Source organism: Gnatocerus cornutus, chromosome 5, assembly GCF_029298725.1.
Source record: "Gnatocerus cornutus isolate USDA-ARS CGAHR chromosome 5, icGnaCorn1.1, whole genome shotgun sequence".
Taxonomy (NCBI): domain Eukaryota; kingdom Metazoa; phylum Arthropoda; class Insecta; order Coleoptera; family Tenebrionidae; genus Gnatocerus; species Gnatocerus cornutus.
Genome location: NC_142237.1, coordinates 15,488,290 through 15,502,027, shown reverse-complemented (window position 1 = coordinate 15,502,027; position 13,738 = coordinate 15,488,290). Strand labels below are relative to the sequence as shown.

Genomic DNA, 13,738 nt, shown 5'->3' with positions numbered 1-13,738 from the left:
TTCTAAATAAAATACATATATAAAACGAAACTTTGCCACTTTATTTCTTTAAACGACTTTAGTCAGGAAATTTTTAAAATTTGTTGCTGTTTGATAACTTTGTACTTTGGTACAACTTTTAAAATTTCATTGCTGTAGACTTACAATTACCAGAAAGTTGAAATTATTGCAAGAAATCCTTTACATATACTACATGTGACAAAAAAAATTAAAATCTGTTTTGCTTACTCAAAAATTGTGTAATTTTGCATATTTAAATGTAGTAACCTCTAGAAATTATATAATTACCTAATAGTCCAATTAATAATAATAATTTACAATAGTATAATTAGTAATTTTAATAGTATACTATCGCCATGAAAAAAGAACGAATATCAGTGGATTCAAACGTATTCAGTTCTCTTTTTTTTTATTATACGTAATTGAAACAAGTTTCGCATCAGCAATTTTAAATTAAGATTTTTGTGCATCTATGTTCGAGTGAAATGTGAAGTGAACTGTAAGTAATCATAATTACAATAAGTCATCTTTAAAAATTGCCACTTCATTTCTTAAACCGATTTTATGATTTTGAAAATATGTTTGCTGTTTTATAATTTTGTAATTTGGTATATTAGAGAGGTTAAATCAAAGCTATCAACTTCTAAAAATTTGATCGCTGTAGACTCACAATAACTTGAAATACAGATAATATAAAATGCAAGAATACGTATTCATATTAAAACAAAAAGTAATAACTTTATTTCAGGTTGTGGAACCAGTTCTACACTTTCAATAAATGTTCGTTAAAAATATCAGACCGCTCACATTAAATTCGTATTAAAATAGTTTCTTCTACCTATTCTATATGTACACAAATGTTGTTAAAAGGGTATTTACACTTTTTCATAAAATACAGTAATATTCAGTTATTGAATACAATTTTCTAATTCTACATTTCTATTTTGGGAGAATCTTTCTGACTGAGGTTTGTGGACATGGACTCTTCTATATTATCGTCTCTTTCTTCCTCCTCATCAATAATACTGATATCTCTAATAGACGGTCGATGACTTCTTCGCCATCCTTCAGGTACTTCAGGAAACTTTGTTTTAGTAAGCAGACGAGGACCACTCAGCGTTATTAAAATAGCCCCCGTTGGGGCGGTTAGGATGATGGACAGTATACAGATCATCAAGATTTTCTCAGCATAGTCGTATTCCGGGGTGCCCGCTTTGACCACCCCTAAAGTAACCGGACCCAAAGCAGCCTTAAACAAACAATTAAACTCTTAAAATCCTCAAACTTCCGTTATTACCTGCACTGTGGCCTTCGCCATCCACGAAAATGACACAAAAATCTTCTCTTTCAAGTTCAACTTGCAGCCAATTCCTAACAGTATAGTTGCAGCAATTCTTGCAACTGTTGCGGCGATAAGTATCCCCAAACCTATCGAGACAAATTGTCCGTCAAGTTCGTTGAGTTTGATTTGGGCACCGGTGATACTGAAGAGTATCGGTTCGAATATCATCCAGAAAATTTCAAAAGCTGTTGCTGCCGGGTTGTCATCGATCTCCCATCCCTGGTTTGTCCAGAAGTATAAAGAGACGAACGCTGCGGCGACACATCCTAGAGGACCTGCGCCTCCGTAGCCGATCAGTTCGCTTCCGAAGACTGAAACCATGCCTCCTAATAACAGGAGTAGGATACGTAATGGGACCATAAAAGGATCGTGGCGTTCAGGGGCGAAGTTGCATAGGATTCCCCATAGTAGTCCGAAGCCCAATCCGCCAATAATGGAAATCGGGCCTTGGAGAATTTGGAGTGTGATGGAGTCGTTTGAGAACATTATGCTTTTGATGATACCAAAGACAGCGACGGAGGCGGCGTCGTCGATACCTGATACCGCGATAATGAGAGTAGGAATGCCTTTAGCTACGCCGTAGCCTTTGGAACGTAGTCTGAAAAGACATGGGACCACGACAGCGGGAGAAACTGCTGCGACTACGCTACCAAGTAACAACGCGTAGTCCCATGGTAAATAAAAAATGAAATGAGACAGAACGGCCACTAACGCAGCTTCTAAGAACCATGGAATTAAACCTAATTTGATCACAGTGAATTTTAGGCGTTTGAGGGCGCTGGGGTCCAAGTCTAGACCAGCACGAATCAAAATAATCACTAGAGCAATATTTCTGAAATATCATCATTATCTTTAGCTTGAATCATCATAATCATACCTTAGCTCCTTGGTGATGTGTGCAAAAGACTTGTCGATGTTAACAACACCGACATTTTGGAGTAAAATACCCGTAAACAACATTCCAATTAACCGTGGTAAAGTTGTTAAACTCATCAACCATCCTCCAAAATGTGCACAAATCACCAAAAGAATTAACTGGAATAGGTGACCTCCTGGAGCTGCCGTTTCTCCAACGATAGAAAACAGAATGCACCAGGCTAATGCGCCGATTAGGAAAAGGGCGATTATCCTGGAGAACTGTCTGTAGGTGAAACAAAACGGATATGGACAGATTTTCGGCCAAATTGAAGGTTCCCAGGATGGGTGGCTCTCTTTTTGTCGACATCTTAGGCAGAATAAATACCACCATGACCTGAAATTTAAACAAATACGTGTTAGTTATTAATGGTGATATAGCGCAATAATCAAGAGATTGGTAATGAAAGAGGCAAATATTGGCGCGCTGTCTGGGAGTGTTAAGTAACAATGTTTCAAGCGGGACCGTCAACCTAAACCTGAAAGATAAAAAATTCTAAAGTATAATATTTTTGCGATTTATAAGCCAATCAATAACTGAATAGATTAAAGTTTTTTAAAAAAGTAAAAAATAGAATATTTAAAATCTATTTCGTAATTTTAGAAACCTAGAAAGAGGTTGAAAGGATTTTTCGAATAAATAGTTCAATAAATAAGTAATTTAATAAATTATTTATTTTTGAAATCTACAAAACTGATCCCGTAAAAATAAAAAAAAATACGCTTTGGAAACTTTCAATAATTTTGTTTATTAAATTTTTGTTTAGAATCTCTTCTATTTTTAAATAAATCAGCACTACTTCCCGGTAGGGTGAATTAAGAAGTTAAAAATCGTCGGTTTATTTTATTATTTAAAATTATATAATAATTTTTATAGTAAACTACAGCTGTGAAAAAAGAATGAATTGCAAGCCATCAGCGGATTAAAACGTAATCAGTTCTCTTTTTTATTCATTTTACGTAATTCAAAAAATAATCTTCACATAATCACATATCAGTAATTTGGTGGACATTGCCACATACGCATCGATTTTTATACATCTGTGTTAAGTGAAGTGAGAAGTGGACCGTAAGTAATTATAATTAATTATAATGAGTCATCTTAAAATTTTTACTTTAACATATTGAATCTTTTTAGTTCCATCAGATTTGACGGATAAACGGAAGAGTTTCATGTGGTGTTAACTTGCGAGGATTTTATTTTCAATGTTTCTGAACTTGAAGATTCAATAAAGAATTATTTTTGTTGTGTTTGACTTTTTAATTTGTTGTTGTCAATTAATAACAATAGTATTGCAAATTGATGCAATTCTAATGTGAAAATAAAAATTTCTTCTGCGGCCATCTAAACTTCTTCGTTCATCAATTTTGCCATAAAAGTGGTTTGAACCAGCATAAAGCAGCAAATGTTTAACATTATTATTAATGAAAATATGATCTTAATTAAATGACGACATAAATGGAGGTGTAAATAACAAATTGAAGGGCAAATAACACTGACCTGTCGTTGTTATCATTATCTTCCATATCCGAAAACCTCGTTTTGGAATGCACGGACTCTGTGACTGAGTTTTTCTTGCTCCTTAAGTCCCCATTAATTTGTTTACCAGATTCTGCAAACCAAACCATTGAGAATTCACACCAAAATTCTATTGTTCTTCATGTCTCGTGTTTACCACGACTGAAGGCAAAAAAGCCACTAGTTGACCATATCGACGTTTTTGCCATGTCAAGGAATTTGTAAAAACATAATTGTGCTTACAACGAAGCAATTGTTGGGAACGAAATTTAGCTTTTGCCACCACCAGGTGAGAACTAAGAATACCACAATAATGTGAACTTGAAATAATAGTATGTGGTATTGATTACAATCATGTTCATTCCTTACCATTGTAACTCGGTAAGCTTAAATTATCGACATTGTGTGCGTTGTGAAGAATACTTTTTTTCCGAACCGGACCAATTTCAGCATGATCTGAATTCGCTGAGACTTTTCGGCTTCTGGGAGACTCGAAGCCTAAATTGTCGTGGCCATTTATGCTGACTTTGTGGCTGTGAGGAACATCAAGATGGGAAGTCGGCGATGGCTCCGAGGAAACGATGGGGTTTTGATCGACTGACATTTTCGCTGCAAAAAACGTTTTTTAATTCTTTGGAAGTTTCATTATAATGTACGCCGTGATTCATGGATGAACGACACGTAGAGCATGGAAGGATGTCCGTTAGTACCATTTATGGGCTCGGAAAGTGATATGAATCATAAATTGTAAAACGGTTTTCAAGTGTACGTTTTAAATAGGTCAATCGTGGTATGATCTCAAGGATTTCATAATTTGTTGTAAGTACTATTTTGTACACTATTTGTTCCCATGCTAATGAAACTAATGATCGTTTCCCGTGTAGGTGTGCGTTCATTTCCGTTTTAAACGCTTGAAGGAAACTTTGATTCGCCGGAAAAATGACGAGATGAGCTGTAAAAATCAATCCGGCGGGCGTACAGAAATAATGACAAGTTATCTGTTATTTTGCGGCACAATAGTGGAAATATAGCCAATTTATCATTTCCTGACATGCATTGGAAGTTGTTACCGTAATTTAGTTATTATTATAGATTTAACAAGTCTATGTTTAATATTTGTAATTTATTCAAGAGCACGGAAGAATCATTTGACCTATCGGGATTTTTGATTAATAAATGAGAATCTTTTTGTGTTTTTTTTATAAACAAAGCACTAGTTGTAATTAGAATTTTTTTTATTGTGAACGAATTTGCGGCTAAAATGCGAACCTGCAAACACTTTTATTGACGTAAGAATGATGTGACATAACTGATTTTACTAATAATAAATCCCACAATGCTCTGTGAAATTAAAAATTAGCACGGCTTGTTGCTAATTTTGTCGCTTCTTTCTTCTATCCATGTAAATGAATTGTAAGAAAAATTTATGACTACATACACCTAATAATATTTTATTAATAATGACATGATGACATTTACAGTAATTTATGCGGTTTGTGCTGTAAACATCTTAGATTTATTGGGCGTTTATAAAACCGCATTAGTGACACTGAATTTATAAATTGCAGCAACCTAATTAATATTTTTTCCAAATGTAGTTATTGTTTATTTTTGTATGCACGGAGAGATAACAAAAAATGAATTGCAATATTTATATTTTGTTCAATGTCAGTGATGGTGAAAAACGAGGTAAATGTTATTGCAATATTTTACGGTGTAATTTGTAATTTGAAATAATAGAATTATTGCGGATTTTTAAAAAATGTTTTTTATCCAATTTTGTTTTATAGATATTTCGAATCCGGCTGGTTTTGTTTTATACAATATTTTATTTTAAAACTTAAATTTTAGATATTTTCATTTTGAATCAATGATTTATTAATTTGTTTTTGTTTGTTTATTTTTTACAAAATTGGATGAAAATGGAGGAGTGGAACTATTTCACTTTAGAATAATACAGTCGAACCTCGATTTTCTGGGATTCAAAACTGAACTTTTCTTTAAATTTAAAAATTTGCGTGTTGATAAATAAATGAAAAGTAGTAAAATCTCCAAATTTTACTGATTTAATTGTAAAACTGTGAAAGTTCTTTGCCCTAAAATTTTAATATTTAGCTTAGCTGATAATCAAGTCAAAAGTAGTAGAATTTTCAAATTTTATGATTTGGGAATAAAACTGTCAAAGTTTCAATAATTTTGGTCTCTAAAATAATAAAATGCGGAATCCGGAAACTCTAAAAATGGCTACAAAAATGTTGACAAAAAATTGACTTAAGAGTCAATCTAGAAAATTGAATTGAATGAAAATAAATTTATAAAAATGCAAAAAAAATTGAGGCCAAGGCGCGTTACAAATTACAATAGCTACAAAAACTGAAAATTGATAAAAATTCAGAAACTTTAAACTGTCTAAAAAGCTTGATTTACTGTTCGAAAAAACAGAATATATTTGAAGAAATAAAAAGATGGAAAAAATACAAAATTTGAATTAAAACTGTTGAAGCCTAATTGATTCATCAATCTTCTGATATCATCTTCAAAAGAATCCAGAAAATCACTCCATGGTAAAAAAAATGAAAGAAAAATTTAAGAAAACGTATTTTCCGTAAGTTCTTTTTTACCTCAAATTCAATTTTTAGATAAAGTCATTTTCATGATTTCAGGTTAATATTATTTAGTATGCAAAGATGTCATTGTAGACATAATCTTCAATGTCAATCATGATGGACAGAGCTGCTGACCCATTTCAAATTTTACTTTACCATTTACAAAAAGTTTACGAATTAACATTAGCGGCAATATTTCAAAAAAACTTGAAAGCGTGACTCAAATATTTAAATAGTAAATTAAATTTCTTGGGTAAGTTAAATAGTTAATAAACAATGTAAACATGTGCTTTTTATAGTTGACGGTTGTGTTTTATGTCTAATATAATTTCGATTAGGAACTTCTAAAAACTAAATTAATTAGCCGAACCGTTTGTTTGCTAAACTATTTTAATGTAAAAATATATATGTCCATGTCTGTTTTCATGTGATGTGTGAAAACTATCGATCTCTATAATTATGCAATCACAACATCCTTAACACTTTTTATGAAATAATAACATCCTCCTGACACTTTGATTGCTCCTAATTTGAAGATTCCACGATTTGCAAATAAAGCAGTTAATTGGGAATCAAGTGATGTAAACTGCATTACGTGCAGTTCGTTATTATAGACCACCTGTTTGTTGATAGTGAAACACGCAAAATGTTGTTAGAAAGCTTCTTTAATAAAGAACGCGAGCATGGGCCAGAAGCTATAAATTATAGCCTTTCATAATTTGAATACAGCCTCACGATAGCATGTCAAATCCGCCTGAAATAAAAGTTTTATCCGCGGTGTGGGCTAGCGGTTGACATTTATAAGTGTACCAGCGTAAATTTAGATTAAAATTGATAGAAAATTGATTGTGCTTTTTCGTGATGGGGTGGCTATTTTTAGATGAGGGTGGTAATATTTTTTGCCCAATGAACCACACGTATGTTTTTGAGAAATTAATCGCGCTTAAAACCGACAAGGAAAATTTTGTAATCGGAAATCGAATAATTCCCCATGAATACTCATTTAAATATTTAAAGCGTTATGACAATGAAATATAGCCCACTGCTTCGGGTTAAAGAGGAAGCTCCCACCGATTAGAATAAGTTGTGGCCAAAATTAGCACCACTTTTACTATTCAAAATATCGCCAAATTGCCCCGTAATTCGATTATGATAGTTGTGATAATTTAAGACAATGGCAACCGGACACATTTCCAATTACCGCAACAAAACATCCCGTAAACTATAATCCACTCGATTTTGATTAAAATGTAACCTGAGGAGATGCGAATAAAAGAAATAATAGAGTGACGTACTAAAAAAGCTCGTGAAATTTTGCAGGACGCTCCCAATTTATTCATTAACTAATTATCTTAAATTACCTGGATTAAATCTTCATGTCCGATGTGGCACATGCACTTCGAGGTTATAATCCTGGCACTGCAACGTTTCCCACAATCGTTAATAATAAATGTTTATTGAATTCTATGACACAAGCGGTTATTGTTGTGCTTTTAAATGTTTTTCACGAACTGATGCACCTCATGGTTCAGAGTTTCATTTATTGTTCAAATGAATGGTCTGATGGCATGCGCTACCTTATATATTATGGTGGTTGCGTTAACTTGCACTGACAACGAATTAGATGAATTAACCTACACCTGCAAGTTATACCTGAAGCGGTTACGTCACGGCTTTTGTAGAGTAGTTGAAAACGTTAATTGTTATTGACATGTGTGCTTATTGTAAACATTTCACAAGCAAAAGATTTTTGAGAAAATTGTGACGTTGGTGCCAGATGACATGTTATCGAAACTGGAAAACAATAAAAGAAATCAGAGCTAAAAGAGATCATCCGTAATTAGAGTGTCAAAATCAACGATCCCAATCATGAAAATCGATTTTAATCGCGATGGCATTTCGAGAATGGTCAACCTTTGAAAAAAGTCGTAAAATCGGAAATCGCCACCATGTGATAACGACGGATTTTATTTATTTGTAAAGCAGGTCTGGGACGATCTTCGTGGGCATTTATGCGTTTTTATTGCAATTTAAGATATTTTATTTAGCCTTTATTAGTATGCAAATTCTGCTTTTACTGCTTTTTAAAGTGACATAAACCGCTTCGGTTACCAACTGACTTTAATATTCGCATTGAAAAGTAGCAAAGCTCACCTTTTTTGGTTTTTCGTTTTGTGCGCTCCTTTAAAACCATTTTTTCGTTCAATTGTAACCTTCCTTTGCATTAATTACCTGGTTATCAGTTACTTTCATTACCTTTTTAGTCGTTGTGTTATGTTGATAAGTCCATATTTGTCCACCTCGTGCCTTCCGGTGAAAAGGAAATTTTGCCAATATAATTAAGATTTGATTTATTGATTCTCCATTCATTGCTTTTTGATCTGGGGTCCACCCAAACTGTGTTTCGATCAATTGATCTACAATGTCTGCAATAACTTTGTCTATTAAGTTCGTTTTAATTAGTTATTTGCCGTGACTGGTCTAAATATCTTTATTTGTAAACTCATCGAATAACTTGATTTAGAATTGATTCATACAATAATAAGTTATAATTCCGTTTCTAATTTTGTAAAGAATAAAATACATATATTTTTTATTATGTTGGCAACACTGTCGGTTATGGAGTTTTGACGTTTTATTAGTCACATGCTTGTAATGATATCATTTCATATTCAGGAGCACGAAAAGGAATCTAAAATTTTTTTGATGAAAAATTGCAGAGTTAAAGCGTGTAAATGACGCAGAAAATAAAATTTGCTGTAGTTACTAAAATTGTACAGCGAAAAGATTTCAAAAAGGAAATACGAAAATTTGTATTGGGTACGTTCGTAAAACACTTGTGGCCATCAAAAAATTGTGGTTAATTTTAAAAATAAAAATTGAAAATTTACGTAGCCTTATAGATGACAAAGCTCTAGAATCTGATGCAAAAATTTGTTTTTATCACCGATAGTTTGGCGTCGCGACGTTAAGCAAATATAAACTTATGTAACTTAAACTTAAACTTATCTAACTATGTTTAAAAATTTTAACTTTTATTTTAAATTTTGTGCAAATCGTTTTGAACATTTTGAAAAAAAAACTGAGGGATTTTTTATGCAGTTATATTGAAAAAAAAATTAATTAACAATTGTTTTCACAAAAACTTTAAAATTGCCAAAAAATACAATACAAACTATTGGTGAAAAAACAATTTTCTTGACAGATTCTAGAGCTTGGTCACCTGTAAGTTTATTTTTAAATTAAAGACGCTTTTAGGGGTGGCCACAAGTGTTGTCGAACCCTCTACTTCTTTTTTCCGTGATGTTGGCAGTACTGTCGATTCTGGAATTTTGACATTTGATTAATCTCATGCCTGAAATTAAGATCATTTCCTATTCAGGACTATTCTAAAAAAACTTTAGAATTCAGAGACGATTTTTTAAACAATTAAAAACTAACAGGATTAAAAGTAATTAGGTACTACATATTTTAAAGGACATGATGAAAACTTGTAAAGTTAAAACGTAGAAATGACGCACAATTTTTTAGCAGTTGCAATGACTGAGTTAAAATTTTTCATGAAAATGGCGCGAAAAGGAAAGTTATTTAAATTATCGAATTTTCATATTCTCTAGATTTTGGAAGACTTGTATTCAACATTTTTTTCCTAATTAAAATTGTATTCAATTTACTTAATCATTATTCGAAATAATGCGGAATTTCATCCAGATTAGGTCCGTGGTGTAGAACTCAGACGGAAACATTTGACAATAAATCTTCTTGATTTCGAGATGCGTTACACAAAAAAATCTAATTTATTTAATTATTATTATTTGTTAACTAATCTAATATTTAGATGATCGAAAGACCTTTAAAAGTGATATTTTCAAACTGAGACACTATAAATATTTAGAATCCATGAATGTAAAAATGTGATAATGCAATGTACCTATTTTGATACTCAGAGCATGCGAAAACAAAAATATGAGTATGAGATTAACTGAAGAATTTGTAACTTAATATGAGTGATTAATTTGTTGGCGAGGTGTTTCACTTACCTTTTTGCGTTTCAAATTTAAATTAAGATTTAAAAACCTGTAATATGAACCGAAATGAAGAAATAGGCACAGCTTTTCCGGAATGTAAAGAATTTATTTACTTCCGGTTCCATAACGTAATTTAAAAAAAAATCACTGGAATAACATGCTGTGCCTTTGAGAATTAAACGAAATTACTAAAAAGGTTAAGTATATATATATAAACATTTTATATATCCAAGTCAATACCACAGAATTGGTAGTAATATTGTAAACAAACTGGCACGACCAGCACGAGGTGGATTAGTAAGATTCCAACGGAAGAAAAAATACAAAGCTTTCCCAATTTTGCATAAATTAGCATGCATTATGTCTTAGCATGACAGGTATTAGCACCAAACGATAATAACTTTAACACATGCTAATTACTATTTATTCCAATAAACCTGCATCATATGATGTTTTAACGCACGAAAATTACCAGTTCACTTCAGTTATCATAGCGATCGCGGGAAGATAATAGTTTTGCAAACAATGTAACAAGGAAAATTCAATTATGAGTTGAACAAACAAACTTACATGACTGAAAAATTCGAATTCGTGGAGGCTTCATTAAAATCGCAGACATTTTGACCGTTCAAACTAAAATCACAATTGGCATTTCAAATCTTTTCGAGTGACCGCTGCGCAATAGGAGATTAATGCCGACTGCAACATCCTACACCCTAATGTACTTGTAGTGGACAATTAATAAAAGAGTCGTTTATAACCATGTTATTCAAGTCGGAAATTCGCGTTTATTTGTAGAACAAAGGCGGTTGTTGAAAAAAGACGTCACAGTGGTGTCTCGGGCTAAAAATCTTGATCGATGGAAGATACTCTAAAATCAATAAACAATTAGACTGAAGGTGCTAAAGGAGTTTGAATGGGTTCATTATGACGATTAGCGAGACACGTGGTCTTTTTGGCGTAATGATGTCAGTTTAAGAGTACCAAGTTCAAATAGTGCCTTTCGCAAAATATTGACAAAATTGATTTAAAGCTTAAAGACAGATTTTCAAAGGAATGACTTAAGTCGCTGCGCAAATATTATCTTGGATATAAAATGTAATTTTTTATTGAGTCGCTAATTTGTCAGGTGCATTGACACGTCAAGTAGTTTTCCAGAATTTTTTTTAGTTACTGAATCTCTCTATATGGAAATCGCAGATACCCAATTTAATAGCTTGAGAGAGGTGATAAATCAACGATTAATAGATATGCTGTTAAAATAAATGAGATTCTTGGATTTTATTCAAATCTCATTGTCTTTTGAAATAAAAGTGATCTCACATGCTTATTGCACTAGAACATTAAATTTAATTATTTTTTGTGGTTAAAATCATAAAAATTTATAAAAATTAATTTACAAAAGAATTATTAATTAATCGTAGCTTGAAGGAATTGCGCGCCACCTTGGACGAGACTTTATAAACTTGCCGGTATTGATGTAGTTTCCTGAAACTGAAAAGTTTGTCGCTCAATTAATTTAAACAAGCAAGCATGATTTGGAAGGAAATGTCATTGCTTTTTTTTATAAATTTTTATCTACATCATTTATTTTTAGGTTCCGCGAAATTCCGTTTAAAGTTATGGAAAATACAGAAAGAAAAATTATAAAATATTAAACATTTTTTTAGTGTTAAATTTTTAAGTTCATAAATTAATAATTTTTTGTTTATGGTCGTTTGTTTGACCTCTGGTTGTTTCGAAAGTGGTCATTTGAAGTTGTTTACAGCAACGCTATATTCACACTGCTATAGACAACGCGAATAAAGAAATAAAAAATTAAAACTCGCACTACCACTAAAATTTTCGTTGTTACGGATGGCTGTTTGTAAAATACGTGACACTGCAATTGTCGATTTCCGGGTCGATTTCAAGTCACTGCGTTAACGCAAATTTGCAACCGTTGCCAAGGTATGAGCAATGTGATTGGCGTTGCTATGTTGCAAATGGGATTTGCAGTAACGCAAGTCACACTTGAAATCGACCCCTTAGAATCTAAAAGTGTGTTTGAAATGATGAATAATCAAAGAAAGCATCTCACAAGTTGTTCTGAACGAAACTACACTTGCAAGTATCCAATTTACTAACAGCAAAATCGAAATTAGTTTACGAAAAGGAGTAAAAATATTGTATGATACACACGAATAAACAAATTTTATCTATTTAAAAATAAATTAATCAGTTATATCATAGAAACTATTATTCATTCAAATAAAAATTTTAATATTCTTTCAAATAAATTTAAAATAAAAATTTTCGTACTCTTCATTATAAGTTGCCAACAGACGAACCCTATGAATCTTTTTTGTTTTTGATGTGTCAATTTTTGAGATTCGAAGTTTTCAAATTCAATACATATTTGACTAAATTTTCAGGATTTCTGCAAATTATTTAAATTCATTGGATTCGTTATTTTTTATATTCTAGCTCATTTATTTGGGAATTTAATTTTTTTCTACAAAGGTGCGTCAAGTACTAATTTTTTGATTATTTTTTCAGTTCTTTGGATACATGTTTTAAATTGTTTTTTACTTTTTTAAAGGTATTATATTTAGCTGTAGTTATATTTTCTTCTATAATGGAGAATGTGTTTTGTTAAAAATGTTACAATGTTTTACGTATTTGAACATACAAACGCTCCATTATTTAATGCCATTGTTTGAACTTAGATTCTTGAACTTGGAGAAGAATTTTTGCTTTTAAAGTATTTTTTGGATTACTATTTGTTCTTAACCTCTTATTGTGGTATAAAGTCTTCTTTTTCACTGTTTGATTTCTTCAATTTTATAAAGATAAATGGCTTAAGTACTTTGATACTTTTATAAATAAATGTGAGTTCTCAAGATTTTGTAGGAATAAATAATTCTTTTTTTTTCTTTTCTTTTTTTCTTGTGTTGGAACTCCTCAAATTTTTAAATTGAAACATGCGATTCTATTATAATCTTATTGTTTTTCCTTTGTCTCTGAATTATCCCAAAGCCGATTCTAATTCCCATTTGACGTCTGTCTACTAAAACTTTGGAACTTGGGGTGGCTGGGTTTGCTTGTGGGCTTATCTTTTTAAGTCTGTCACTGTCACCTGCTAGACAAAGTCTGAGTGATTAACGTCGCTTAGTTGTTGCTGCTAAAATCTATCGTTAAATAGTAAATAAACGGTCATAACTTCTTCCAACTTCAATTGTGGCATCCATTATTGTACTAAATGAAATATTCTTCCTCCCACGGTCCACTTTGCACTGATCGTATCTCAGGCTTTGGTGCGATAAACTAGTCTAAATAACGTGTCAAT

At 31.9% G+C, this 13,738-nt stretch overlaps 1 protein-coding gene across 2 annotated transcripts; it reads right to left on the bottom strand.

Annotated features, from left to right (window-relative positions):
* Nucleotides 1-712: 712 nt before the first annotated feature.
* On the bottom strand, nt 713-11,133 carry Nha1 (Na[+]/H[+] hydrogen antiporter 1). 2 transcript variants are annotated; one of them, XM_088035417.1, is made up of 6 exons: nt 10,981-11,133; nt 4,146-4,385; nt 3,759-3,870; nt 2,220-2,594; nt 1,298-2,174; nt 713-1,249 (listed from the first exon to the last, which is right to left on the bottom strand). In XM_088035417.1, exons 1-6 carry the CDS (start codon nt 11,027-11,029, stop codon nt 932-934), a joined length of 1,971 nt encoding a protein of 656 aa, XP_087891543.1. In that variant the 5' UTR covers nt 11,030-11,133; the 3' UTR covers nt 713-931. The 2 variants fall into 2 exon arrangements, with proteins under 2 accessions (XP_087891543.1, XP_087891544.1); XM_088035418.1 differs by lacking the exon at nt 10,981-11,133 and adding an exon at nt 7,744-7,971.
* Between the last annotated feature and the right edge of the window lie 2,605 nt (nt 11,134-13,738).